The sequence below is a fragment of the Balaenoptera acutorostrata genome, chromosome 1 (genome assembly GCF_949987535.1).
Source record: "Balaenoptera acutorostrata chromosome 1, mBalAcu1.1, whole genome shotgun sequence".
Lineage (NCBI taxonomy): Eukaryota > Metazoa > Chordata > Mammalia > Artiodactyla > Balaenopteridae > Balaenoptera > Balaenoptera acutorostrata.
The window spans coordinates 82,714,172-82,742,026 of record NC_080064.1 but is presented as its reverse complement, the minus strand read 5'-3'; the positions used below and the strand labels follow the sequence as shown (position 1 = coordinate 82,742,026).

General features: G+C 35.6%; 1 protein-coding gene across 11 annotated transcripts in view; it reads right to left on the bottom strand.

Annotated features, from left to right (window-relative positions):
* CCDC18 (coiled-coil domain containing 18) overlaps positions 1-27,855 on the bottom strand; it is a 137,295-nt gene that overhangs the window by 47,999 nt on the left and 61,441 nt on the right. For 10 of the 11 annotated variants that reach the window (XM_057543682.1, XM_057543696.1, XM_057543676.1 and 7 more), the window contains 9 exons: positions 27,207-27,323; positions 21,832-21,999; positions 18,799-18,941; positions 15,433-15,596; positions 15,002-15,215; positions 9,336-9,435; positions 5,423-5,539; positions 3,701-3,844; positions 1,891-2,094 (listed from right to left, as the gene is read on the bottom strand). In XM_057543682.1, coding sequence (XP_057399665.1) covers positions 1,891-2,094; positions 3,701-3,844; positions 5,423-5,539; positions 9,336-9,435; positions 15,002-15,215; positions 15,433-15,596; positions 18,799-18,941; positions 21,832-21,999; positions 27,207-27,323 — 1,371 coding nt within the window. The remainder of the gene's footprint in view (positions 1-1,890; positions 2,095-3,700; positions 3,845-5,422; positions 5,540-9,335; positions 9,436-15,001; positions 15,216-15,432; positions 15,597-18,798; positions 18,942-21,831; positions 22,000-27,206; positions 27,324-27,855) is intronic. The other variant, XM_057543699.1, reaches the window with a different exon arrangement.

The window sequence follows — 27,855 nt, the reverse complement described above, 5'->3', positions numbered from 1 at the left end:
AATTGGAAACTATAGATGATGGAATATGAGTATGGTTTATGCAAGAAAGACGAGGTGGAATTTTAATCAAGTGACCCTACCATACACCAAGAAACAAGATTTGGTCCCACATTAGAAGATTAACGCATGAATGTAAACTTAGATTTTTGGGTTAAAATATAATACTTAAAGTGTCATTTTTTTTTAAAAAAAAATAAATTTATTTATTTATTATTTATCTTTGGCTGCGTTGCGGCTGCATTGGGTCTTCGTTGCTGCGCGCGGGCTGTCTTTAGCTGTGTCAAGCGCGGGCTACTCTTGGTTGCAGTGCACGTGCTTCTCATTGAGGTGGCTTTTCTTGTTGCGGAGCACTGGCTCTAGGTGCGTGGGCTTCAGTAGTTGTGGCTTGCAGGCTCTAGAGAGCAGGCTCAGTAGTTGTGACGCATGTGCTTAGTTGCTCCGCAGCATGTGGGATCTTCCAGGACCAGGGCTCGAACCCACGTCCCCTGCATTGTCGGGCGGATTCTTAACCACTGCGCCACCAGGGAAGGCCTAAAATGTCATTTTTAATAATTCCCCACTTTCACTTACCTATTTGATTAACTGAGCTTAGTTTATCAGATAAAATCAATTATACTACATTTAGATACTATTGATAAGGACAGAAATGAGATAAAAGTAGATGGCCTCCCTTTTCCTAGTAGACGCCCATGTGCCCACATTCTAGTAAAAATTCCCTGTATATTTTTTATTAGTCTAACCACCCAGAAATGTGAATAAAAATGTCATTAGGTTAACCAAGGCTAAATGTAAAAACACTTTCACTCCATTCCCATAGTGAATTAGTAACCATAATAGAAAGCAGAAAAATCACAAGAACTTTTCTAGAATACCAATAAATACATTTTTCTCAAAGTCTAAGTAATTAACTCACATATATCAATCTAAATATTTTTAAGCCAAGTTGTTAACTTTCTATCTAATACTAGGGAAATACAATCTATATTAGTGCTCTTGCTATTTAAAAGCCCTTTTCCTCCCCAAGGGTTCTGGACTGCAGGTTTCTAACAGTTATAAATTTAGATAGTCAGTTTTCATATATGAATGGCTACAAATGTAAAAATTTTTTACTCAAAAGATTTATTAGAGACTTCCCTGGTGGTCCAGTGGTAAAGAATCTGCCTTACAATGCAGGGGACACGGGTTCGATTCCTGGTCAGGGAACTAAGAGCCCACATGCCACGGGGCAACTAAGCCAGTGTGCCACAATTACTGAGCTCGCGTGCCTCAACTAGAGCCCGCGTGCCACGAGCTACAGAACCCACGCGCCCTGAAGCCCACGCGCCACAACTACAGAGCCCACGCGTCCTGGAGCCTGCACGCCACAACTAGAGAGAAGCCCACGCGCCGCAACGAAGAGCCTGTGTGCCGCAATGAAAGATCCCACATGCCTCAATGAAGATCCTGCGTGCTGCAACTAAGACACAATGCAGCCAAAAATAAATTAAATTAAATAAATAAATAATAAATAAATCTTTAAAAAAAAGATTTATTAGATTTATTTTTTTGTTTGAGTGATAGCTCAAATTCACTTGAAAGTCTGAAAGTGCTTTATAACTCATTTTACTGAAAACTAATTAGTTTGACTAATACTCAGTTCTGAGAGACTTCCAAGTTACACTACAATGCTGTGCTAAATATAACAGTTTTTTTTTTAATTTGGGTAAAATACACATAACATAGAATTTACCACCTTAACCATTTTTAAGTGTAAAATTTGGTGGCATTAAATAACATTCACATTGTTGTGGAACACAATTAACTTTTCTAAGAACTATATTCTATAGTCGAAAAAAGTAAATGTTAAAAATTTTAGTACTTTCAGTAAGGTAAAATTAGAATAGGCATTACTTTCTCTTTAGAGAGTTGCTTTATTTCCTCCAGTTCACTTGACAGCCTTTCTACTTCTCTCTGTGCTTGGACTTGTTGACGACGAGCCTCCACCAATTCTGTATGAGAGTTCTGCATCTGCTCCCGAGTTAGCCTCAATTCTTGCTCCAAATCTATGGCCTCCTTGTACTGAGTTGCAATGTACTGTTCCTGCTCTTTCATAACCTGAAATGCACAAGATATTTGTAGGTTTCAAAATAAAATGATACAGATAACCTATTCTTACTCTGATTTCTCTTTTAATAAATGATTTACCCCCTCCCAACTAAACCTCTGTATATTTTAACATATAATGAATATCATCCACTGTGAAACTGACATTCAGAAAATGTTTTCTTCTTTTTTAATGATAAAAAAATGACAAAAGTACTGTAATAAATCTGGGACTCACTGGTATATTTTACATGACTTTAATATGCAAGCTGCATAATCCTTTAACATTATGATGCAACATCACAGAATATATAATAATATAAAGAGAAGAAAGACGTTAATATTTGATTATCCATGTCAAAGATGGAGAATATACTGGCGTGAATAATCAAAATCTACCATTAATCCACACAGCTTGGTTAAGGATGATCTTATTCTCTGCAAAAGGGAAATTTGTTATTGGGACTACTACTCCCTCTGAAAAACTTTTACATTCCTCAGTTAAATCCCTAGTAAAGTATTATTTCTTAGAGAAAAAAAAAATCAGTAAAAAGTAAATTAGTTCTAAATTGGCTCAGTGAGGTAGATTAGGTGGTAGATAATGATGCTTGACTTTAGGGCTGATAAGAAGGAAAGAAACCAGTACAAATCACTAGGACCCTAATGTCTAGAATGGGGGCCTAAGGTCCAACTGTGTTGTATATCAGTATAAATCTCATGTAAATATTTTTAGCCAGCCCTTGTTAGGGAACATGAAATGACTGAGCCAGTAACCTTTTTTTTTTTCTCACTGGGGCCCAAACTTGGTCTCAGAGACCCTGATTAATTTATGTATTGATATATAATCCAACAAATATTTATTCATGCTTACTATGTGATATGTACTATTCTAGGTGTTGAGGATAAAGGAGTGAACAGAGGAGACAAAGTGGCTACCCTTGTGGAGTTTATATTCAACTGGAAGAGACAGATGATCAATTAATCAAACATAATAAAGAGCTATATATTGATATTAAGTTTTAAAGTTGAGTATAGTATTTAAAAACAAAAAAAAGTTACATCCATGAGAGCTCTTAGAAGCAAATTCACTTTTTAAAAAGGCAAGTGGGTGGAATGAGTTCAGTAGTCAACACACATGCAAACTGATGATATGAAGTCATCAAACTTTATCTGGCAACTCAATGTACTTGGCCTCAATAAAATACAACTATCTGTTAATTCATTCTCTGGATAGAGTCCCTCAAGGACAAAGGAGTGCATCCTATTAATATCTGATCTTCAATACTATCACATAGTAGGTTCTCAATTAAAAGATACATATATTTATTGACCAAGTGAGCATATATCATGGATTTACTATGTGAGAGATATCATGTGAATGCCTATAAGGAATATAAAGACAAATAAGATGATAACCTCACCTATAATTAGAACATCAGAATAAAGTAATTAATAAGATAAGGAAAATAATAGGTATCTGGCACAAATAATTAGCCTAAAAATACTTATGGCACAGTTTCTGTGCATACTAAATACCAATCACATACTAAAACCAATCAGTTTAAAACATAAAGATTTATATCAATCTTGTTCCTTAGGAGGAAAATAATTTGCTTACACTTTCCATTTCTTTCATCTTTTCTTGTATTCGTTCAGTTTCTTTTTTCAGTTGACTTATCTCCTGTTCATTCTGTAGTGTTATAAACTCTTTTTCTCGAAGCTGTTCTTTGGCATTTTGCAATTTTTCATTCAAAGCTTCTATCTGAATTTTAAGCAGAGCAATGTTAATGTAACTAAAGAAAAATAATTCTTCAGTCATAATTGCAATCCAAGTAAGTCAGGTTTTAAATATGTATATCTAAAATAGCAAAAATTTAAAAATATGTTTTTCTTTTTTTTTTTATTTTAGAAGAGAGTGAGTTTATTAGAACAAAGAGCCAAAAATGTGTTTTTCTTAAGACAACCATAACTTGGACATAAGCATCAGAATTCTTGTGCCTAATAAGATGCTTATATGTATACCTAAAATATACTAAAAGAGATGAAAGTCTCAATCACATTTGTATAAGAAAGGAAAATAAAGGTACGTTAAAACAACACACATTACATGGCTTTCAAAATAATTTTACAGGTAATTATCTGCATGAGGTAAAAAATACAACTAGTGAAAACAAACTCCCCTTCTTTACTATGTTCCTTCCTTAGAGGCAACCACAGTTAACAGAATTACTTGCAAATCCTTCCAGAGATATTTTATACATATTCAGATATGCACACATTATAATAAATATGTGAACACGTTGACATACAAGAAAACTACATTCAAAATAACATTAAAAGGGTAAGCACCACAAGCTGGGGAGTCAGAGAAAAGGAGAAATGTTGGTGGAAGGGTACAAAGTTTCAGTTAGGCAGGATGAATAAATTCTGGAGACACAATGTATGGCACAGTGAATGACTATAGTTAGTGAATGACTGTAGTTAGTTAGTAATACTATGTTGTATACTTGATAAGTGTTCTCATAAAAAAAAAGTAACTATATGAGGTTGTAGATATGATAATTAGTTTGATTACTGTAATTATTTCATAATGTATATGTACATTAAAACATCATGGGGCTTCCCTGGTGGCGCAGTGGCTGAGAATCTGCCTGCCAATGCAGGGGACACGGGTTCGAGCCCTGGTCTGGGAAGATCCCACATGCCGTGGAGCAACTGGGCCCGTGAGCCACAACTACTGAGCCTGCTCGTCTGGAGCCTGTGCTCCGCAACAAGAGAGGCCGCGATACTGAGCGGCCCACGCACCGTGATGAAGAGTGGCCCCCACTTGCCGCAACTAGAGAAAGCCCTTGCACAGAAACGAAGACCCAAAACAGCCATAAATAAATAAATAAATAAATAAAAATGTGCATTCCCTTTAAAAACAAAAAAAACAAAAAAAACATCATGTTGTACATCTTAAATATATGCCATTTTTTGTCAATTATACCTCAATAAAGCTGGGGGAAAAAAATTGAGAAGAAAATGAATATAACGTAGGATGTACAAGATAATTAAAATTATGCAGTATTGGGAATTCCCTGGCAGTCCTGTGGTTAGGACTCCATGCTCTCACTGCCAAGGGTCCGGGTTCAATCACTGGTTGGGGAACTAAGATCCCACAAGCTACACAGCACAGTGAAAAAACAATAATTAATTAATTAATTAATTAATTAAGTAAAATAATGCAGTATTTTTATTGTTTGTATTCTATTAAAAAGCTGTATTATGTGAATAACAGATGATAACAGTTGAGTTATTTTTTTAAACATTTTAAGACACGTAATTTTTAATAATTTACCTGTTTGTTGCTTTCTTTAAGTTCCAATTCTGATTTCTCCACAGTACCCTCCAATTTAATTATTTTCTGTTCCATTTCTCCCCTGTACTCACGAATAGTCATATCCAAATGTGTAACCTAAGTACAAAAGCAACATTAAGCTGTCATTCAATTTTATTCTAATGTGGAAAACTGTGTGCTTGGAATGTGATTTAGAATTGTTTATAGTGGGTATAACTAAAGAATAAATGCAACTCAAATAAATTATTAAAAAGAATGACACAAATAATCATTGCTTAATAATACTGGATCTTGAGCCTGATATATGATTATGTTCACATAAATGACAAATAAAATTATTCAAACTTCATTTTATGCTTGATAAAAGCTGCTAGGGCTTCCCCAGTGATGCAGTGGTTAAGAATCCTCCTGCCAATACAGGGGACATGGGTTCTATCCCTGGTCCGGGAAGATCCCACATGCCACGGAGCAACTAAGCCTGTGCACCACAACTACTGAGCCTGCACTCTAGAGCCCGTGTGCCAAAACTACTGAATCCACGTGCTGCAACTACTGAAGCCCGCGCACCTAGAGCCTGTGCTGCACAACAAAGAGAAGCAACCGCAATGAGAAGCCCGCACACTGCAACCAAGAGTAGCTCCCGCTCACCACAACTAGAGAAAGTCCGTGCACAGCAATAGAGACCCAATGCAGCCCAAAAAAAATCAATAAAATTTAAGAAAAAAAAAAAAAGCTGCTAAATAACAATGCAACATGAAAATTGTGGGATGCAGCAAAAGCACTGCTTGGAGGAACATCTAAAGCATTGAATGCATATATTAGAAAAGAAGAAAGGCCTAAAATCAATCATCTAAGCTTCCACCTTGGGAAACTAGAAAAGGAAGAGCAAATTAAATCCAAACTAAGCAGAAGAAAAAAATAATAAAAATTAGAGCAGAAATCAATGAAATTAAAATTGGGAAATCAATAGAGAAAATCAACAAAGCCAAAAGCTGGTTCTTTGAAAAGATCAATAATATAAATAAGTCTCCAGCCAGACTAACTTAAAAAAAAAAAAGAGAGAGGATATAAATTGCTAATATGAGAAATGAAAGAGGAGATATTACTACAAATCTCAAGGACATTAAAAGGATAATAGAGAAATATTACGAACAACTCTCTGCCCATGAATTTAATAAAACTAGATGAAATAGACGAGTTACTCGAAAGGCACAATCTGCCAAAACTCACACAAGAAGAAAGAGACAATCTGAATAAGCCTATACTTATTAAAGAAATTCAATCAATGATTAATAACTTTCGAAAACAGAAAGCACCAGACTCAGATGGATTCATTGCTGAATTCTACCAAACATTTAAGGAAGAAATTATACTAATTCTCTACACTCTCACTTAGTAGATAGAAGCAGAGGAAATACTAACTCATTCTCTGAGGCCAGCATTAACCTGATACCAAAACCAGACAGAGACATTATAAAGAAAGAAAACTACAGACCAGTACCTTTCATGAACATAGATGTAAAAATTCTCAATAAAATATTATTGAATCATACCCAACGATGTATAAAAAGAACTATACACCACAACAAGCGGGATTTTTTTCTAGGTATGAAAGGCTTTTTCAACATTTGAAAATTAATTAATGTAACTGATCACAACAATAGGCTAAAGAAGAAAATCACATGATCATGTTAATAGATGCAGAAAAAACATCTGACAAAATCCAACATCCATTCATGATAAAAACTCTTGGTAAGCTAGGAATAGAGAGTAACTGCCTCAACTTGATAAAGAATATCTAAAAAAAACCAACAGCTAACATCACACTTAACAGTGAGAAACTCAAAGTTTTCCCATTAAGGTCAGATACAAGGAAAAGATATTCCATCGCACCACTTCTTTTCAACATTGTACAGGATGTCCTAGCTAATGCAGTAAGACAAGAAAAGGAAATAAAAGGTATACAGGTTGGGAAGGAAGACATAAAACTGTCTTTGTTTGCAGATGACATGATGATTTAGGTAGAAAATCCAAAGGCTTTGACAAAAAAATTCCTGGAACTAATAAGTGATTATAGCAGGGTTGCAGGATACAAGGTTAATACACAAAAATCAATTGCTTTCCCATGTACCAGCAATGAACAAGAGAAATTTGAAGTTAAAAACAAAATTATCATTTATATTAGCATTCTCCAAAATGAAATAATTATAAATCTAACAAAACATATTCAAGATCTATATATGGAAAACTATAAAACTCCAATGAAAGAAATCAAAGAATTATATAAATGGAGAGAGACTTCATGTTCATGGATAGGAAGACTTAATACTGTCAAGATGGCATTTCTTCCCAACTTGATGTATAGATTCAAGGCAATGCCAATCAAAATCCCAGCAAGTTACTTTGTGCCTATCAACAAACTGGTTCTAAAGTTTATAGGGAGAGGCAAAAAACCCAGAAGAGCCAACACAATTTTGAAAGAGAACAAAGTTGGAAAACTGACATTACCCAACTTCAAGACTTACTAAAAAGGTACAGTAATCAAGACAGTGTGGTACTGATGAAAGAATAGGTGAATAAATCAATGGAACAGAAGAGACCAGAAACAAACCCATGTAAATATAGTCGACTGATCTTTGACAAAGGAGCAAAGGCAATACAAGATGTCCTTCAATAGGTGGATGGATAAATAAACCATAATATATCCAGGCAATGGAATACTATTCCATGCTAAAAAGAAATAAGCTTTGAAAAGAAAGACACGGAGGAAACTTAAATGCATATTACTAAGTGAAAGAAGCCAATCTGAAAAGGCTACAATACAATATGATTCCAACTGTATGACATTCTGGAAAAGGCAAAACTACAGAGACAGCAAAAAGATCAGTGGTTGCCAGGGTTGGGATAAGAGGGAGAGGGATGAATAGGTGGAGCACAGAGGATTTTTAGGGCAGTGAAAATATTCTGAATGATACCATAATGATGGATAGCTGTCCAAACTCCTAGAATGTATAACACAAAAGTAAACTGTAATGTAAACTATGGACTTTGGGTGATTATGAAGTGTCAATGTATCAATAGGTTCATCAGCTTTAACAAATGTACCATTCTGGCAGGGAATGTTGATAATGGGGAAGGCTGTGCATCTGTGGGGGTGGGGGGTTTACGGGAAATCTCCGTACCTGCTGCTCAATTTTGCTGTGAACCTAAAACTGCTCTAAAAAATAAAGTTTTTTAAAAAAGATGCTGCTAAATAATGCCTTCTGAATATTTTTGTTCCTCCAATAAATACTAGCTGAGCAAGTAACTCCTTTAATCCCATTTTGTTCTGATATACAGTATTATAAGAGATCAAAAGGTTCCGATACTAAGCTAACCTTCATTCCCCAAAATCCACCTGCTACAAAAATAGCAAGATAAAGAGAGATGACATATTTCTAATTTTAAAAATATTTATGTGCACAGAAAAAAGAAATAGCTATAAAGGGACTTCCCTGGTGGCACAGTGGTTAAGAATCCGCCTGCCAATGCAGGGGACATGGGTTCGAGCCCTGGTCTGAGAAGATCCCACATGCTGCGGAGCAACTAAGCCCACAAGCCACAACTACTGAGCCTGCACTCTAGAGCCCACGAGCCACAACTACTGAGCCCATGCACCACGACTGAAGCCCGCACGCCTAGAGCCCATGCTCCGCAACAAGAGAAGCCACCACAATGAGAAGCACACACACAGCAATGAAGAGTAGAGAAAGCCCGCGCATAACAACAAAGACCTAACACACCAAAATAAATAAATGATTTTTTTTAAAAAAGCTATAAAAATGTCTATTTTACCAAAAAGAAGGGACCTCTGAAACCTTGTGTGATTGTTTTTAACAGAAAATTTCATTAAAATATAGTTAAGAAAACCAACTTGAGCTGCTCTTTGCTTTAGCTCCCAATTTCTCTCCTTAAGTGCCTGATCCATTTCAAGGAGTTCTTGCTTTTTGTCTTCAATCTCCATCTTGCATTCCCTGCAATTTATCAAAGTGAAAAAGATCTAAGCAAATAAATAGGAATATTATAGTTTCAAAAAAATTAAATCAAGTGGGTTACCTTTCCTGTAAGTTAAAAGTGATAGGATATATTCAACTATTTCAGATTGAGAGCTCAAATTAAAGGAATAATGTATAAAGAAAATGACTGATATCAACGCAACTACTTTAATAGAGTGTTCTAAAAAGGCAAAAGTTAACTCAGATTCTACTATTGGAGACAATTTAAGTTAAATGTTAAAAGCACTACCAGGGAATAAGATTGAATCAGTATAAGAATTTTAAAAATATATCTATATTTTTTCATTTATAGATCAAAGGAGTGTTTGAAAGTCTTTTATATATAATAGCTGTGAGTTCACTATAATTGAACGAGGCATTTATCTCATGATTGATGTCCCTGATATCCAAAGCTCAGTAAACGACCACTGTTATTTCTTATGGGAATTTTTTTTTTAACATCTTTATTGGAGTATAATTGCTTTACAATGGTGTGTTAGTTTCTGCTTTATAACAAAGTGAATCAGTTATACATATACATATGTTCCCATATCTCTTCCCTCTTGCATCTCCCTCCCTCCCACCCTCCCTATCCCACCCCTCTAGGTGGTCACAAAGCACCGAGCTGATCTCTCTGTGCTATGCGGCTGCTTCCCACTATCTATTTTACGTTTGGTAGTGTATATATGTCCATGCCACTCTCTCACTTTGTCACAGCTTACCCTTCCCCCTCCCCATATCCTCAAGTCCATTCTCTAGTAGGTCTGTGTCTTTATTCCCGTCTTGCCCCTAGGTTCTTCATGAGCTTTTTTTTTTTTTTGCTTAGATTCCATATATATGTGTTAGCATACTGTATTTGTTTTTCTTTTTCTTACTTACTTCACTCTGTATGACAGACTCTAGGTCCATCCACCTCACTACAAATAACTCAATTTCATTTCTTTTTATGGCTGAGTAATATTCCATTGTATATATGTGCCACATCTTCTTTATCCATTCATCTGTTGATGGACACTTAGGTTGCTTCCATGTCCTGGCTATTGTAAATAGAGCTGCAATGAACAATTTGGTACATGACTCTTTTTGAATTATGGTTTTCTCAGGGTATATGCCCAGTAGTGGGATTGCTGGGTCGTATGGTAGTTCTATTTTTAGTTTTTTAAGGAACCTCCATACTGTTCTCCATAGTGGCTGTATCAATTTACATTCCCACCAACAGTGCAAGAGGGTTCCCTTTTCTCCACACCCTCTCCAGCATTTATTGTTTCTAGATTTTTTGATGATGGCCATTCTGACCGGTGTGAGATGATATCTCATTGTAGTTTTGATTTGCATTTCTCTAACGATTAATGATGTTGAGCATTCTTTCATGTGTTTGTTGGCAATCTGTATATCTTCTTTGGAGAAATGTCTATTTAGGTCTTCTGCCCATTTTTGGATTGGGTTGTTTGTTTTTTTGATATTGAGCTGCATGAGCTGCTTGTAAATTTTGGAGATTAATCCTTTGATGGTTGCTTCATTTGCAAATATTTTCTCCCATTCTGAGGGTTGCTTTTGGTCTTGTTTATGGTTTCCTTTGCTGTGCAAAAGCTTTTAAGTTTCATTAGGTCCCATTTGTTTATTTTTGTTTTTATTTCCATTTCTTTAGGAGGTGGGTCAAAAAGGATCTTGCTGTGATTTATGTCATAGAGTGTTCTGCCTATGTTTTCCTTTAAGAGTTTGATAGTGTCTGGCCTTACATTTAGGTCTTTAATCCAATTTGAGTTTATTTTTGTGTATGGTGTTAGGGAGTGTTCTAATTTCATACTTTTACATGTACCTGTCCAGTTTTCCCAGCACCACTTATTGAAGAGGCTGTCTTTTCTCCCCTGTATATTCTTGCCTCCTTTATCAAAGATAAGGTGACCATATGTGCGTGGGTTTATCTCTGGCTTTCTCAGATTCTACTATTGGAGACAATTTAAGCTAAATGTTAAAAGCTCTACCAGGGAATAAGACTGAATCAGTATAAGAATTTAAAAAATATATCTATACTTTTTCATCTATAGATCAAAGGAGTGTTTGAAAGTCTTTTATATATAATAGCTGTGAGTTCACTATAATTGAACGAGGTATTTATGTCATGATTGATGTCCCTGATATCCAAAGCTCAGTAAACGACCACTGTATTTCTTATGGGAATTTTACTCAAAATGACACCTTACGTTTAGTGAAGTACTGAAGTCTAATATAGAAATATTTTAAATGTATTTTTTATAAATTCTAGCCCTCCTAAAACACTAACTTATGAATAATTTTATATTATAAAAATGCTTAAAATGACACAATTTTAAATTTATATCACTCTGAAACCTCTGATCAGAGAACTTTAATTTCGAACTCTAAGTTCTGATCACAAAGGATGAAAATGTTGTTGATCTTGAATCATCTTCATATGATTTTCCAATCTTAAATATGAAACAGTATAATAAAGGTACTGACTTTAAAAAGCAGATTCTGAACTTCTTTAATGAGCTGTTTACTGTTCTCCTAAAAGCCTGAAGAGTTCATACAAGGCTAAACTTATATTCTAAAAGTAATATGAAATGAATTCTAAAGATAACTCTGCTGTCTATATGAATAGCTGCGCTTCCAAAATTCAGCTACTAGCTAGAATTTTAAGTTTTGTTTTACTTCTTTTATCCATTCATTCCCTTAACCATTTAGCAAATATTTATTAGATGTTTCTTATATGTCAAGGTTCTATGTGGAATTAATAGTCAACAGGATAGATGTTGTTCATCACATACAGCTTACATTTCACTAGGTCGAGAGATGGACTATAAATAATAAACAACTCAACACGAAAAATATAATATAAAGTGCTATGTTAGAACATTAAATACAGTGATGAGATCGTGACTGGGAGGCTATATTAGAATAGGTGGTCAGGGAAGGGCCCTTTGAGGTAATGTGAAGGGTATGAAGAAGCTGGCCATACAACCATTATTTCAGGCCAAAGAAACAGCTATGGCAAAAGTCCTAAGGTAGGAAAAAACTTGGTAAACTTTAAGTACAATAATAAAGGCCAGGAGCAAGGAGAACAATATGAAATGAGGCCAGAGAAGTAGGCAGGAAACTTGGGCTTTGTATTCTAGGAAAAGGAGCTTGTATTTTTTTTTTTTTTTCGATTGTGGTAAAATACATATAACATAAGATTTACCATTTTAACCACTTTAAAGTGTACAATGCAGTTACACTAAGTACATTCACAATGTTGTGTAACCATTACCACTATTTCCAGTACTTTTTCATCATTCTGAATGGAAACCCCATATCCATTAGCAGTTTTTTTCCATTCTCCCTTTCCCCAGTCCCTGGCAACAATTAATCTGCTTTCTATCTCTATGGATTTGTTCATTCTGGATATTTCATATAAATGGAATTATGCAACATATATGTGGTTTCTTTCATTTAGCGTAATATTTTCAAGGTTTATCCATGTTGTAGCATGTTTCAGTACTCTATTCCTTTTCTTTTTTTTTTTTAATTAATTTATTTATTTTTATTTATTTTTTGGCTGTGTTGGGTCTTCGTTTCTGTGCGAGGGCTTTCTCTAGTTGCGGCGAGCAGGGGCCACTCTTCATCGCAGTGCGCAGGCCTCTCATTGTCGCGGCCTCTCTTGTTGCAGAGCACAAGCTCCAGACGCGCAGGCTCAGTAGTTGTGGCTCACGGGCCTAGTTGCTCCGCGGCATGTGGGATCCTCCCACACCAGGGCTCGAACCCGTGTCCCCTGCATTGGCAGGCAGATTCTCAACCACTGTGCCACCAGGGAAGCCCTCTATTCCTTTTCATGGCTGATTAATATTCCTTGTATGGATACACCACACTCTGTTTATCCATTCACAACTATCAGTGTCCAGCTGGGTCGTTTCCACTTATTGGCTATTGGGAATAGCCGTACTATGAACATTTGTGCAAAATTTTTGTTTGAACACCTGTTTTCAATTCTTTTGGGTACTTACCTAGGAGTGGAGTTACTGAGTTATATGGTTAATGTATGTTTAATTTATTGAGGAACTGCCACACTGTTTTCCACAGAGGCTGTAACCATTTTAGTTTACCATTTGTTATTTTCCGCTTGGATTTTTTTGTTTGTTTTTATTATGGCCATCTTAGTGGGATTGAAGTGGTATCTCATTGTGGTTTTGATTTACATTTCCCAAGGAGCTTGGTTATTATTCTGAATCTTTTGGGAAGCCATTAGAAGATTAAGTAGGGGAGCAATATGATCTGATTTATGTTTTAAATCATAAACTTAAATCAATTCTGTGGAGAATGAATTGTGGGGAAGGTCAAGAATTTAAGCTGGTAGACCAGGTGGGAAGCCACAGCAACACACCAGGTGAGAGATGATGATGGCTTGTGCTAAGGTGGTAGTAGAAAAAGTAAGAAATCAATAGATTTCAGAATATGTTTTGGAAATAAAGTTGACATGACTTGCTAACAGACTGGATGAAAAAAGGGAGGGAAAGAGATAAAAATAATCTTATAGATTTCTGGTTTAAGCACTTGCATAATAATGAGATGGAGGAAGGGCAGGGTTATGAGTAAAAAAATGAAATGTTTTAGCCACGTTTAAGATGCCTCTTTAAAATACTTCAGTGGAGATAACAAGTAGGTCATTAGATATGAGTCTGGAGTTTGGAGAAGAGGTCTTTCTAGAGATATGGGTTTGGAAGTCTCTGACACATAGTATTTAAAGCTATGTGAAATTTACGAAGAATGAGTTTGTGGGCAGAAAAGAGAAGGGGTCCTGCTCTGAACCACAGGTTACAATATCTAAGATTCTGGGTCACCTTGCTACTCTCTATCCTGTTCTTTCACTACACATTTCACATACTGGTCTGTTTTCCTTTTCAGAATCCATTTCCCACACTTTGGCTCCAGTCTGGCTCTCCACCCCTACTCACCACAGATGTGTACCTGAACAGCATTTTATGCTATTGCTGCTAATCTAAGAACCCAGATTTTAGAGTTGGACAGACTTGTGTTTCACTCCCCTCTTTGGACCCTACTATCTGACTCTGGGCATTTTACTTAATCTTCTCAAGCCTCAGTTTTCTCAAGCGTAAAAAGGTGATAATAAGCAACTCACAGGTTTGTTGTAAAGAAATGACTGAGATCATATATGAAGACCCTGCCATAGTCCTGGCACAAAATAAGGGCTTAACACAAAGAACAACATTGTTATTGTTAATATTATTTTTCTATAAATCACTGCTGTATGCTGGTCCAATCATTTTTTACCACTATGGGATACAGGAGAGGGCCAATGTAAAATGGTCCAAAGAACAAGGATGGAAGTATTAGCCAACAGCAACAGCTATATTAGTGAGATGGAGCATGGGATGAACTGCCTAGGATGGGACGCAGTGAGCTAAAGGCAGTTGAGAAGTTTGGACATCTAGAATTCAACAACAAACTCTATAGTATGACCCAAGGACTAAGGATAATAAAGTGAAATACCTGTAATTGTGATATCATTTCTTAGTATTTAACTCACCTAAGTTCAGCTGTGAGATCCTTTATAGTAGTGTATTTTTCCTCTAATGATAACTGAGCCTTCTGTAGAACATCTCTCAATTCCTGGAGTTGTCTTAAAGTACTCTTTAATTCTCCATGAGCATTTTGTAGTTCAGTCTCTAGTACTTCCCGTTTCTGCAAGGCTTCTGTTAGTTCAGTTTCAGTGTGGTGCTGTAACTTTTCTAACTCCTTCACTGTTAAAAGCAGAGAATAATTTTAGAATTATATATATAAACTATTTGTTATTCAGAAATTTGTAAGCAATTATAATTAAGAATATCCAATTTTATTCATCTATAAGAGGCAAAATACCACTGATTGTCCCTTCCCCGTCATCTCAAATTCTCACTTTATTCCATTTCTTTAAATATACAAATGCAGACAACTAAGCTGAGCTAACCTGTTGCTTACCAGCGTTTGTTTTCTTATCTAGTTCTGTCCTTGTCTGTTCTAATATCATGTCTAACTGAGAGAGATGCATTGCTTTATTTTCTCCATCTCGTTTTAGGTGCTTTATTTCTTTTTCCATTTTATACAGTTCTTCTTTGTAGTGATCCATCTCAAGTTTTACTTGCCTAATTAAAAACAAAAAATAAAATAAATAATAATTTGGAAACTTAAAAATCAACTAACTTATCTCTGACTGAACAAAGTCTGCAAGTTATATAAAGACAAATATCAGCAAAATGTCTAGTCATCGTGGAATGAATTGGGAGATTGGGATTGACAAATATACACTAATATGTATAAAATGGATAACTAATAAAAACCTGCTGTATAAAAAAAATGTCTAGGGCTTCCCTGGTGGCGCAGTGGTTAAGAATCTGCCTGCCAATGCAGGGGACACGGGTTCGAGCCCTGGTCTGGGAAGATCCCACATGCCGCGGAGCAGCTGGGCCCGTGAGCCACAGCTACTGAGCCTGCGCGTCTAGAGCCTATGCTCCACAACAAGAGAAGCCAAGACAATGAGAAGCCTGTGCACCGCGATGAAAAGTGGCCCCCACTCGCCGCAACTAGAGAAAGCCTGCACACAGAAACTAAGACCCAACACAGCCAAAAATAAAAAAAAAAAAAAAAAAAAATGTCTAGTCAGAATCTTAAATCACCTATTATATTGTTAAAACTGCTCCAACTAATAGATTGTAATTCTGTACCAATTACATGCCAGTAAACACAACTATATGATGTGTTTACCTAGTACACTGCCTGGCACACAAAAGGTGCTCAATGAATTCGTTTTCTTTCTATTTGGAGATATTTTAATTTTTTTTTAAGATTTTTTTTTTTTGATGTGGACCATTTTTAAAGTCTTTATTGAATTTGTTACAATATTGCTTCTGTTTTATGTTTTGGCTTTTTGGTCGCGAGGCATGTGGGATCTTAGCTCTGTGACCAGGGATGAACCCACACCCCCTGCACTGGAAGGCGAGGTCTTAACTACTGGACCGCCAGGGAAGTCCCTGAGATATTTTAATTTTAAAACAGATCCAAGAAGATATATAACAGATATGTTTTAACTCTAAACCCTTTTGGGAGAGAAAAACAGTTTTATAAATTATAGTTTCAGAAGTGAAAGAAGCAATAGTTGGAACAGAGAAAAACCCTGCTTCATGAAGAGAAGATCTTGGAACTAGGATATATCTTTCTTATGAAGTTTATTCATCTAGTTCATAAGCTTCCTACTAGTAACTAGAACTTATTTTACCCACTGAATGTGCCTATTAGCTATAATTAAGCAGAGTTTTTGTCTAGAAGTCAAAGGGTGGGAGTAAGAAAAGAAAGAAGCAGTTATTTCAATTTTCTTAGTGAAACAAAAGCAAGATCATCAGTGAGAGCAAGGATTGGGGAGGGGTTGTTAGAGTTTTGAAAGAAAAGGCAAAGGTGTAAAAGAGTCCTCTACAAGAGTAAGTAACATTGTGATTGCCAGACAGACAGCATTAAGAAAATGCTTAAGGTTTTTAAGTTATGGGTATAAAGTAAGATTGGTCAGTGTGGTTATATTTTTCTCCAGCCTCTGTAAAGATGCAAGCATGAATTAGTCTGAGTTGGATTTTTAGTTCTGTGTACCACAAAGTAAGAGAGAGGTAAAGGAGTTGTGGGTTTATGTAAATCAGTGATTTTAATGACTAACTAGAATTTAAGCTAGGTAAAGAGAGGAGAAATGGCATTAGGGAATGAGACAGTGGTAGAACTGATAGATCAGAGGTCCTAGTTACATCAAAGAATTGTTGAATTGGGGGTATTAAAGGGAATGAGGTAATAATATAGAGGTAGATGCATAGTATTCAGATTATGTTGAAATAATGGAGATATCAGAAATGATAAGATCTAGGATAAATCATGTGAGTGGCTGAGGATCAGCTAGATAGATGTATATTGAAATCCTCAAGAATAAAGACAGGAGTAGTGTTGGAGAGAGCTATGGTAAGTCAGGTGGCCTGTAGGTGTCAGCAACAACGAGGGATGATATGATCTGATGACATGAGGTTCATGGTGTATGTCATACTATTCTACATCTCAACCCTGTGGTACAAGAACTATGGGGAAAAGTTTTTACTTTAGAGAGCTGCAGGGGAAGAAGCAATGTCCTCAGGGGACAGTCACATTTCTGTTACAGCAAGAGAAAAGAAGAGATAGAGAATATAGGGAATGTCTCTCAGGATGGACTGTGAATTCCAGAGGATAAAGTGAAAAATCTTCCACAAGTTCAGATGGGGTGGGAAAAGGGAAGAAAATACATGAAGAGGTTTTTGGGACTAGTAAGAGAGATGAGGGTAAATCTAATGCCTGGAAATCTGATGCTTCTGTGGCATCTGGCACAAGCAAAGATAAAGTTACAATGTTGATTAGCCTTTGTGGAATTAAGGTACACATTGGTGGTGAGGCTGTGTTAATGGATAGACAACTATCAATGGCAGAAAGAAGGTCTGAAGAACTGTGGTCTTAGTCTTAAACATAGGATATCTTCTTGACCCCACTGAGAGAGTTGAGGATATCTGGGGAAGCGAGTTGCTACTCAAAGCACAAAGGCCCTACCTTTATTCCTGTCAGAGGGGGAGAGGGAGTCTGAGGATGTTGTGGTTTAAGTTCAAATGCATAAGTTAACTCTTATTCCTGTTGGTAGAATGGTGGGCTAATTAAGAGTTTATTATTAATTATGTCAACTCTTGTCGACAAAGTATAAGAGGTCTGGGGAAACTAGGTATAACTTTCAGCTCATAGTTCCCTTTCTTGACCAATTAACTATTGATTTCTTAGCACAGCCCAGCCACATTAAATCAGGATCTTTAGAGGTAGGACCTAGGCATCAGTACTTTTTAAAGCTCCTTGGGTGATTTTAATGTTCAGTCAATGTTGAGACCACTGTTTTCTTCTATTAATTTACTCCCTCCCATAAACAATTAGAACCCATGAAAAGTTCCTCTATATGAGTACATCTTTGCCTACCACTTTCACAATTCAATTTAATAAAACAGCTCCTGAGTGCCTATGAGGTACAAGGAACTATGCTGATTGTTGTGGGAGGACCCTTAAATTAAACCATATATTATCTTGGCCTTAAGGAACTACAATATAGTAGGAGAGCAAAGGATATTAACCTATAATACTAAAGGCATGAGGGATATGAGGGAGTTGCAAACAATGCTATAGGAACACACACCGTAGAGAAATTAATTCCTCAAGCAAACACTTCACTGAACATTATCTGATAGTGAAACTCAAAAATGACTGATGTTAAAGCAGGAAGACAAATAAAAACTAACATATTCATTTTACCTGGCAGTACCAGTAAGCTCAATAACTTTTTGCCTTTTTAAATCTGCTTCATATGTGGCTGCTTCACATTTTTCCTCCATTTTTCTCAACTTTTCAGCTGAACTTTCCCTTTGTTTCTGAAGCTCTTGTTCAAGTTTTGATACCTTGTAAAGCAATTTTCAGTTAAGTATTTTAAATTCAAACACAGTTCAACATTTTTCAGACGAAAAATATTTATATAAATTTGTAGCTTAGCCTATCAGTTTCAAGCCGTTATTACAAAAATCAAAGTATAGACCGAGAAACAACGTTTTGAAAATATGAAAGCAAAACAATTTTTAATAAGAAAGATATTTCATTTATATACATATTTATAGAAGTGACCACATCATAACACTAAAATAGGACTTAAAAGAATTGTACAGAGTAATGGTAAATGTTCCTCTTTTCATCATCCTCATCTGAAATGTTCTTTCTTCTCTGTCAAACTATGTTTCTTTCCTTTTTCACAAATTGGCTCATACCAATTCCTAGAAGTCCCATCTGCCCTCAAACTTTACAACTTGCATTTGCTCCTATTCTTTCCTCCTTCTGTTTTACTACATTGCAGGAGGTATTCTTCCTCCTATATAAGTCAAACTGCTTCATAGGCGTTCTGGATTCAACTCCTATCCACTTTTTAAGGAACCTCATACTACTACCTCTACTCTCTGCTGTATCTTCAATCTCTCTTTCTTCTGGTTTCTTTATATTAGCATTTAAACATGTTCAAGACCTTCTTATCATAAAAAACTTTCCTCCACACCTCTACCTCCTTCCAACTACCACCATTTCTTTCCTCCTCTTTATAGCCCAACTTCTCAGATTTTTTCTATGCTTGTTGTATCATTTTTCTCACTTTCTCATTCATTCCTCAACCCATAGCAATCTAGACACTGTACAGAAACTACACTGTGTCACCAATGGCTTCCATGCAGCTAATTCCAATGGACATTTCTCAACCCTCAATTTACTTGACACTGATTGCAGCAGCCCATGACACCAATTATCATCCCTTAAGTCATGAAATACTTACTTTGGCTTCCAGGTACTGTATCCTTCAGAGCTCTGTCAAAGTCAGTCATCTCACCCCTCATTCTATGTTCTCTCCCTAGTTAACCTCAGCCACTTCATTTTTTTTTGGCTGCGTTGGGTCTTCGTTGCTGCATGCAGGCTTTCTCTAATGGCAGCGAGCGGGGACTACTCTTCGTTGCGGTACACGGGCTTCTCATTGCAGTGGCTTCTCTTGTTGTGGAGCAGGGGCTCTAGGCGTGCAGACTTCAGTAGTTGCAGCACGTGGGCTCAGTAGTCGCAGCAGTGGGCCCTAGAGCAAGCGGGCTTCAGTAGTTGCGGCACGTGGGCTCTGTAGTTGCGGCACGCAGGCTCTAGGGCACGTAGGCATCAGCAGTTGTGGCTCGTGGGCTCTAGAGCACAGGATCGGTAGTTGTGGCGCACAGACTTAGTTGTTCTGCGGAATGTGGGATCTTCCCATACCAGGGATCAAAGCCATGTCCCCTGCATTGGCAGGTGGATTCTTAACCACTGCGCCACCAGGGAAGTCCCACTTCATATTTTCAATGAACATTTACATGACTGTGATCTCAAAGTTAATATCTGGCTGATGACTTTAACATCCTCCCTGCTCTTCTAAAACCTCTCATTGAAGAACTAAGTACAGATTATAAGTCATTAATATCCACACCCCCAACTTAAGTTCCAAATATAAAATTAAAATAGAACCCAGGTAAAAAGGGAAGGGAACCATGCAAAATCTACCCATTCTGTGTTTGATTAAATGGCACACTCATAAGCAGAAAGAATCTAAAGATAATAATCTGAATAAATCCAACACGGAACCTGTGCACAGTGGAACATGAATAAAAAGTAGAAAAAATATATGCTGGAAAATTTATTCTAAATACTGAAGGAATTTTTAGATATAAACTTCTTTAGACCCTCAAAGAAATTAGAGAAGACATAAAAATCTCTTAAAACAAAGATCATGGAGAAATAAAATAACCAAATGAAAAATACAAAGGAATTGATAGACCTAAGGAAAAAAAAACTCAGAAGAAAACCGTAAGACAATTATAGAAATGAACACAATTTCAGAAAGAACAAGAATCATAATCAATCTTACAAAAACCGGAGTCAATGACAAGGGATTTAGAAAGTGGGAATCAAATACAGATGAAATGAAGAAATGCCTCAGGATGAAGCTGTACAACAGGAATAGCAAACAGTAGGTCTAGACTTGAACAAAAGGGATGGAGAGCCACAGGACAGATGTCTCTAAAAAAGAAAATACAGAATACCTGCCTGATATATTTGAATGTGCAGAGAAGAGATTCTTTAGTTCCACTGGAGAGGCTGAGGATGAAGTTAGAATACACAGATTAAAAAGTCATACAAATGACAAAAAGGTGAGGTGTAGTGAGGTTTCTGTGAACTATCATTTTCTAATTTATACCTTTCTGTAAAGTGTGATGAGAGGAAAACAAAACAAAAAATGTGAAATATCTGTCAGAATAATTCAGATGAATTTGGTAATGAATGAAAGAGAAAAGATTAGATTCTAGAATAAAATTTCCTAGGATTCTTTCTTTGGAGTAATAACTTATTTTTTAAAATGAGTAGTTTCCTTTGGGATTTTTCTTTTAGTGCATTGCTTGGCATTTCTTTAGGGATTATCACACATCTCCTGATCCAAAATGAAGAAATTGAAAGCTATAATGATTCAGATAGGTATTATATTCAGGTCCAAAAAGGAAAAACTGAATAAAGAAAACTAAATTATAACTAGGTTGGATGGAGTGACAAAAATGTGCCCACGGTATTACACGATCACATTACATTGGAATAAAACTTTATACATTTTACAATGTTAATTTAGAATATTTCTTATAATATGGTATCTTTGAGGTTAAACAGCAATTTATATAACTAGCAAAAAAATCTATTATCAATTTAAAAAAATTTCTATTTCATAAAATCATTTTGACCAATAATATATACCTGTTTTTCAAGTTTAGTTTGAATGTCTTCTAGCTCTCCATTTCTAATTGTCTCTTGTTGTAACATTTGCTGCTGTTGTTGAAGAGTATGCTGCAGAATAACATTTTGCTCAGTAGTCTCTTGAAGACTGTGATTTTTAATCTTCAGCTCTTTCTGTAAACAATATACCTAACAAATATACACATTTCTCATTATAATGACATATTTCAAATAAAAAGCAATAAAATGTCAATGTTGTCACCTTATTAGATAATTACCCTCACTTGTCATGTGGGACAATTGTATTCATAGCTATAATTTATTATGTGGAAGGGCATGGCTCATTTTTCTGATGGGGAGGTATGTTAGAAGGGCCTGTTAATAGGGTTGGTTCTTGGCTGATGTCTGGGAATGTGGCTTCTGAAACATTCCTTAAGTGATGAGACTGTTTTCCCTGGCTAGGGCACCAAATCATGCTTTCCTTCTAGGAGTTTGGAATTCTGATACTTATGGCTGTTCTTATGTGACCAGCCCCCAATAAAAAACCTTGACCTTTGAGTCATAAGCAGGCTTCCCTGGGCAGAAGTACTGCATAAATGTTGCCGCATTTCACTGCTACAGAAAGGAGCTTATTCTGTGTGACTTCTCCCAGAACGAAGGAGAAAACATAGGAAGCCATGGATTTCTTCACACTCCATTTGATGTATCTTTTTCTCTTATTGATAATAAACCATAGCCATGAAAACACTGTATAAATGTTAGGTGCTATTTAGTACATTATTGTTGCTATCACTGTCATTGTTTGTAAAATAATATCCCAGTAAGCACTCTTGAATATTCACGCTCCAAAAAACATAAAGGAAAACAATACCAACTAAGAAATTGCACTTATTCACTCCAAATATTTAGGACTTGAATATGCTGATCCCCCAAATTGCTTTAAATAAAACCTTTAGAGTTATCTGGGAGAACCTATTAAGAAGGAAAAAAATGCCCTTTGTCCAAGAAATCCATATCCTAAAAAGTGCCAAAAGAAATCATTTTAAAATTCTATAAATAATACAGCATAATTTAATATATATTTCATAATATTCGTTACCTGTTCCTAAAGTAAGGGGAAGGTTTACTAAATGATGATATATAAATCTGATTTTAAAAGATGCAATCATTTAAAATCACAGTTTAGGGTGTTCACTGGTGGCCTAGTGGCCCAGGTTCAATCCCTGCTTGGGGAACCGAGATCCCGCAACCCATATGGCATGGCCAAAAAAAAAAAAAGAATCATAATTTAAAGGACAGTGGCAAATAAATTTTACAAAATAAAGTGAAAAAAAAATCCCACATTTCATTAATATGAAAAACACTCAGGCAAATAGAAAAGTGAAAAGTATTAGAGAGTAAGTATTAGAGAGCGGATTGTAGGTAAATCTTTTTCAAAAGATTTCTTATTGTTGCTTATATAATAACTTTTTAAAATGAAGGAAAATAAACCCATCCCTTTAAAGCAAACAATCTTTCTAATAAATATCAATCCAGAAGAAAATAATTTTAAACTCCTAAGAAACAGTGAAGAAGAATCCTGACTTGGTTTTTTCTAATTATCCAGCAGTGGAATATTCAGCAGCATCATGAAAGGCTTAGGGGCCAAATAGCCTTTGCTTATGATAAGAAGCTCTTACATTTCAAACTTCTTCATTATATGATGACACTGTAAACTTAGAGAACCTTACATATAACAGGCAACTATCCAATTTCTAATATTATTATAATTCTTTTTAATGCTAATCTATTTTACTTAATGTTGTCTATATGAAAATAATTTATTTAGTGTAAATAGGTATCAGTGACACCTGTTTTGTTTTTCCTGCTAGCTCCTGAGAAAACTACAGATCACACCTCTGCTGTAGTTTATTTTATATAGAACTGACTTGCCTATAAGATAAGTTTATATACTATTCTTTGCTTTACTGGAACATGCTGTCTTATACTTACTTTCCTAATCAAACAAAAAAAATGGTCAAAGTATTAAAGTAAGACAAAATATTAGAAAAAAGATAAGGCCTAACCAAAACACTAAGAAAGTCATACCACATAAGAACAATTAAAAAATTTATTTTAGTAATCTAGCCACTAGCAAAATAATTTCCATTAAAAATACTGAAGTATCTAACATATTAGTTGTATCACAAATATTAATTCACAAAAATTAACCTACATCTATCAAATTTATACTGGCATTTCACTCTACTACCCTTTAACTTCCACTTGACTTTAAAAGTAAATATAAGACAAATAGTTTTGACGTTATATTCTCTACTAAGTTATTATCATATTCAGAGAATAAACTTTTCCTAAAGAATTCATTATTTTATAATTAAAGTCAAGAAGAAAGTAGAATTTACATTATAATATCTGCTTTACAATTAGCTTTATCTAATATTAATGTATATCCAAAAACGCTCTCATGATTATTACCAAAAAATAAAATATAACCCAGAAAAGTTACTGATACAATGCCAACTCTGCAAAATTTAAGTCCATCAATTTGAATAAAGGCATTTATCAATAAAATGACTGATCTCGCTGAATAAATGCTTTATGCAGAAAATGTTTCAGCTTATTCACATCTATTTTGTGTTTATTTTCTTCTATCATGTTGACAATTCTGCATGAACACATACATTATCACTTTTTAAAGCATTTTAATACAAATTAAAATATTTTCAAAATAATTCAGGACCCCAAAGTCACTATTATTTTCATCATAAATGTATTTATTTCAACATATGGAAAACAATATTTGCCTGAGGCAAAAACTCAGAGGCATATTTATTAGCTTTGTGTGGTGGATTATCAACATGTAGTTTTTTCAGCTGGCTTTCTATCTATATGCTCTGGGGCCATTTAATTATTCATCTAGTATGTGATTCGGGACTATCTACTGATTTAGTAAAATATCTTTACAACATCACCTATTACTAACAGAATGGATGCACTATCAGTCAAATCATATTTTCTAAAACCTAGCTACATATGATGAAAGTCTCATAACTCTGCTGTTATAAGATATTAATTCTATTAACCAGCATTAGAAAGAGTTTTCTCTGTAAGATATTATAATTTGCTCTAAAGACAAATAAGCCAAAACTAAATAAATGTATGGATTGGTACCTAAAAAAAAAAATGGTAAAGAGTAATTGGATTTTTCTCCACGTTTCTTATCAACACAGAAGAAGTGAAAGATGATCTTTTAAGTAAGTAAGCCAATGCACATGCAGTTGAGCTAATAATTCATCAGCAATAAAAGGGCTGCAAATCTTTTTAATTTACTTACTTACTTTTTCTCTAGTATGGTTGTACAAACCTGACTACCACTTCTGATTTCTAATCCAGTTCCAGCCTAGGTTTATACTTCCTGCTATTCTGAAAAAAGTTCTAAGTTCATTTTGGGTAAATGCCTCTTATCCACCCAAGTCTCTGATGCTATTTCTAAGAATACAAATTCTAAATCTCAGCAAACTCTCTGATTACAAACACTGCCTGTCTCCAGATTCCATCTCTGCCAAGTCCATTTATGCTGGAGTGCAGTGAGGGCTACAGAATTTAAATGCCTAAATAGGGACTTTCCTGGCAGTCCAGTGGTTAAGACTCTGAGTTCCCACTGCAGACGGCATGGGTTTGATCCCTGGTCAGGGAATTAAGATCCTGCATGCTGCAGGGTGCGGCCAAAAAATAAGTAAATAAAAATAAATAAATGCCTAAATAATGGTTTAAAGAAGATCCCGGTGGAAAAAAAAATCACACTCTTATTCTAAAAAGTATAAGTATCTGTAGTTTAGGTGGTTTAATTTCCATATACTGGAATACAGAAATATATGCCCACCTGTGAAAGATGCTATAAAAACCTTCATGAAGGGAAGTAGAAGGAAGAAGACAGGACCATATAAAATACAAAGTTTTTGTTTTAATCTCTGAAGTTATATAATTATGTGATGCATCTTTGATGAAGATTTGTTGACTATTTTTTTTGTTTTTAAGAAAGGTGTTTTTTTAAAAAATTTTATTTATTTATTTTATTTTTGGCTGTGTTGGGTCTTTGTTGCTGCGTGCAGGCTTTCTCTAGTTCCAGCGAGCGAGGGCTACTCTTCGTTGCGGTGCACAAGCTTCTCATTGCGGTGGCTTCTCTTGTTGTGGAGCACCAGCTCTAGGTGTGTGGGCTTCAGTAGTTGTGGAACACAGGCTCAGTAGTTGTGGCTTGCGGGCTCTAGAGCACAGGCTCAGTAGTTGTGGCGCACGGGCTTAGATGCTCTGCGGCATGTGGGATCTTCCTGGACCAGGGCTCGAACCCGTGTCCCCTGCATTGGCAGGTGGATTCTTAACCACTGTGCCACCAGGGAAGTCCAATTTGTTGATTATTTCTAAACATGAAGTTAAGGTTTAAATATATGTATTATAAATTCTAACAAAGAAATAAAGGAATTCTTCATTAAGATTATTCCTTTGAGCAAATATTTAGTGACTACCTATTATGTTGAAAGCAAAGTGGTTGACAATGAGTATACAGAGATGAATAAGATAATTCAAGAAAAGTCTTCTATCTAGTATCTGAGAAATTCTTCTCAATAAAGAAAGTTAAATTTATAAACCTAATTCTCAATCCTTCAGACAAATAGAGGAAGAAAAAACAAAATGGAAAAAATTTGAAGAATTTTATACCTTTAAATCTAAAACAATATTCTAAGTGTTAATCATTTTATATTAGAATTACTCTGTGATCAACAATAATCTCCTGATTCCCTAAAAATAGATAATAGAATCAGAATTTTAAGGAGTCATATTTTGTGTTTTATATGTCATATGTTTGTTTCTTAACGAATATAAAATTGGGGACTTCCCTGGTGGCACAGTGGTTGGGAATCTGCCTGCGAATGCAGGGGACATGGGTTTGATCCCTGGTCTGGGAAGATCCCACATGCCACGGAACAGCTAAGCCCATGCGCCACAACTACTAAGCCTGCACTCTGGAGCCCGCGCACCACAACTACTGAGCCTGCATGCCACAACTGCTCTAGCCTGTGCGCCTAGAGCCCATGCTCTGCAACAAGAGAAGCCACTGCAATGAGAAGCCCACGCACTGCAATGAAGAGTAGCCCCCGCTCTCCTCAACTAGAGAAAGTCCATAAGCAGCAACGAAGACCCAACACAGCCATAAATAAATAAATAAATAAATTTATTTTTTTAAAAAAGAATATAAAATTGGAGTTTACGTTTTACTGGAAAAATTTTTTTATATCAGCTATATAAAAATGTACTTTTAAAGTATCTTGAAAATAAACAATATCTCAAAAAGAAATCACTTGAAAAATATGCTATATTTAAAGGAAATGTTAATTTACTTCTTCAGATTTCTTCTTTAGCTGTTTTTCAAACTTTTCTTTATTTCCTTCCAATTGGTTCAAATGCAAAGCAAGTTCTTCCTTACAAATTTCCAATGCTGAATCTAGTTGTCTGACCTAAGCAGAAAAAAAGCAAAAAAGGAAAATCAACCAATACTAATGAGTGCTTATTATATGCTCAATATTTTACAGCGTTATCTCCTAATGTTACCTCACTGCTTCAACCAGTGAATATACAGTCCAACTTAGGATATAAAATGCTATTAAAGAAGAGATTTATTTAGAAAACTAATTATTACTGCAAACTAGGAAACCAAAGAGGAAACCAGTGCCTGGAGTCCTGAAGAATAAATGGACATGAACAAGTGAAGAAGGGCATTCTAGGAAGAGGGAAGTACATTCAGAGACAAGGCACTGTGAAAAGGAATGGTAAGAAGTTGGCAGGAGCTTAGGGTACCAAAACCATGAATTTGTAAGAGATGGGTACTGGAAGGATGGGACTGGCAAGATAGACTGGGGCCAATTGTCAAGGACCTGCAGGCCAGACACCCTGAAACATTTACCTAAAAAGGTAAGCAGTATTTAAACCTATTCCTTAAGTTCCCTTGATCAAGAAAAATAATAAAGTGAGTACAAACTGGTGTATTGT